Genomic DNA, 2,570 nt, shown 5'->3' with positions numbered 1-2,570 from the left:
TCTCGTGCCATGAAGGTGACTGGAAGGTACATCGAGGCAGACCTGTGTTTCCAAATCCAGAGGCTGAGGCAGGAGGATCTCCAGCTTCAGGCCAATGTGGGCTACGTGTAAGTTCATGGCCAGCTCAGGCTGCTCCATCACCCTGTCTCAATCAAACAGGGTGGTTGTTACTGTTTATAAATGTTATTTTGAGACAGGGTTATGCAGCTCAGGCTGGCCTGGAACTCGCTATGTAGACCAGCCTGGAGATCTGCTCACCTCTGCCTCCCTGGCTTTTCCTACCATGCCAGGCATCTACATGATTCTAGGAGATCCACATTCAGGTCTTCATGCTTGCACATGACGTCTTCATAATTATTTCATGTGTGTGTGTGTGTGTGATGTGTGAGGTATGCACAAACAATGCTTCATGTGTGGAGGCCCGAGGACAATCTAGGGTGTCGGTCCTTGTCTTCCACCCCGCTGTAGTCTGTCGTTTACCACTTCAAATACCAGGGTGGCTGGCCTTTGAGCTTTCAGGGAGTCTCCTGTCTCTGCCTCCTTCCGCTCCATAGGCACACATATGAACACTAGTGAGTTGGGCTTTCCGAGGGATCTGAGGACCAGCACTTGAGTCCCCACCCCTGCACAGCTAGCGCTTGCTCCACTGAGCCATAGCACCAGCCCTGGTCTTGACTTGTCCTTCTCAGGAATACAAAACGTCGTCCAAATGTAACCAGAAGGTCAGAGTCACTGAAAACAATAAAAGTGGCCCTGGAGTGACAATCCACTACCTGGCTCTGCTCACTGCCGCTTCACAGCAAACTGAAGGCGCACCATACATACAGGTTGGAAGAAAAAAGGGACACAGCTCCCATTCAACGCAGAACAAGAATCCAGGGAATATGTAACAGTGTGCATTTATTTACAAAGAGGTTAGAGAAACACACAGGATCTGGCCCCCCACGCACTGGGGAGTCACCATTGTCATAATAAATACAGTAATTTTTTTTAATCAAAAAAACAAATTAAAAAAACCCACTGGATTGGAACAGCTGAGGGCCATTGAGCTTCCCCCACTCCTCGTGGGGGAGAGGCACGAGATTGAAACCATCTTCCTTCCTCTCTCTAACCTCCCAATCCTCCATGACTGTCCAGGGATGGAGCAGAAAGAGTCCTTTCCAGGTGTTGGCACTCCTACTTGACCCTCAAAGCCCCTAAGACAGTGCCACTTCCTCTTCCAGGGCACTCTGTAGGCATAACCTGAGTCAGATGGTCTCTGACTTGAGGGCCCCAGGGGATATCCTAAGGGTCCAGGGACATGGAGGGGGCACTTTGTGAATGAGAAGGGGGCCCTATCTGGGCGAGGAAAAGAGGAATGAGAAGGCTATGTGAGAGAGGTGGAGAGAGAACAGACTAAGCTTCTAAAATTAAAACGGGGGTGGGAGAGGGGAGACCCGAACGGAATTACTGCATTTGAATACATGGACACCCATTGTACAGATGGGGAGAGTGTGGCCCACAGAGGAGCGCCTTCTGGTTCAAGGCTTTGAAAACCAGCGGTACTGGAACAATCTGGGCGCCTCCCAGTGCGGGGGAGAGGGGCAGCCTCTCCGGGACGGCTATGAATGGCGGGCAGTGAGTGAGGAGGGTCTTTGGAAGCAGAGAAAACCGGTGGTCTTTGGAAGGTGGGTATGGAGGGAGTTGGAGGATGAGAAGTGTGGGGGTGCAGAGGCCATGGAGGTGAAATTCAAGCCCATCCCGCCCCAACTCACACAGTCGTCATGACCTTCAGAGAACCCGACCGGAAACGGAGGATCTTTTTCTTCAGCGCGTGCGATGCCTTGATCTTCACGAAGACCTTGGCGGGACCCGCGGGCGTCCCCCCACCCGCAGCACCCCCGGGCCCCGACGGGGAGGCCCCGGCGGCCGCCACCAGCTGCTGCGGCCACACGAGGCCTCCGCTGCCATCGGAGTCGCTGGAGGCAGAGCTGAAGGCGGGCGACTCGCCCTCGCTGGCGCTCGACTCGCTCTCGCCATAGCCTCCGGGTGCGCATCCAGACGGCATCCGACGGCCGAGCGGCACGGGCCGCCCCGCCGCTGAGCACTCGGAGTCGCTGCCTGCGCAACCGTACAGCAGCCGGCGCGGGGGCGCGGACGGCGAGGGTGCGGGGCCGCGCGGCGCGGGCACGCGGGCTCGGGCGCGGCGGCCATCCGGAGCGTCGATCTCAGCCGTGGAACGCCACCGACGGCAGGCCTGGACGGTCGGCGTGGGCGCTGGGCCACGACGGGGCCGGGGCGGTCGGGGCTCTTCTCGCTCGGCCGTGGGGTACTTGGGCGGCGGAGCGGCGTGCGCGCGGCCCAGTAGACTGGTCTCCGACTGTGAGCGCGCCGCTTTGCGCGCCCTTGGCGATCCCCGACGCCCCGACGGCTCTGCTAGGCGGCCCCGCCGGCCCGCAGCGCGAGGCCGCTCCCTTGGCGGGGACTGCTCCACGCTGCGACCTCGCGTGAGCGGCGGGGCCCGGCGGCGCGCGGCGCGGCCCGGGAGGCCCCTGGAGGCCGCGGGCGCGCCCGGGATGTACTGTGCCTTC

General features: G+C 59.3%; 1 protein-coding gene across 1 annotated transcript in view; it reads right to left on the bottom strand.

Annotated features, from left to right (window-relative positions):
• Positions 1–881: 881 nt before the first annotated feature.
• Dact3 (dishevelled binding antagonist of beta catenin 3) overlaps positions 882–2,570 on the bottom strand; it is a 14,296-nt gene continuing 12,607 nt past the window's right edge. The window contains exon 2 of the mRNA XM_028779551.1: positions 882–2,566. Within this exon, the coding sequence (XP_028635384.1) occupies positions 1,751–2,566 (816 nt within the window). The 3' untranslated portion in view covers positions 882–1,750. The remainder of the gene's footprint in view (positions 2,567–2,570) is intronic.

This window comes from Grammomys surdaster, unplaced genomic scaffold (genome assembly GCF_004785775.1).
Source record: "Grammomys surdaster isolate TR1022 unplaced genomic scaffold, NIH_TR_1.0 354, whole genome shotgun sequence".
NCBI classification, from domain to species: domain Eukaryota; kingdom Metazoa; phylum Chordata; class Mammalia; order Rodentia; family Muridae; genus Grammomys; species Grammomys surdaster.
The sequence above is the reverse complement of the archived record's forward strand: the minus strand, read 5'-3'. Positions and strand labels throughout refer to the sequence as shown.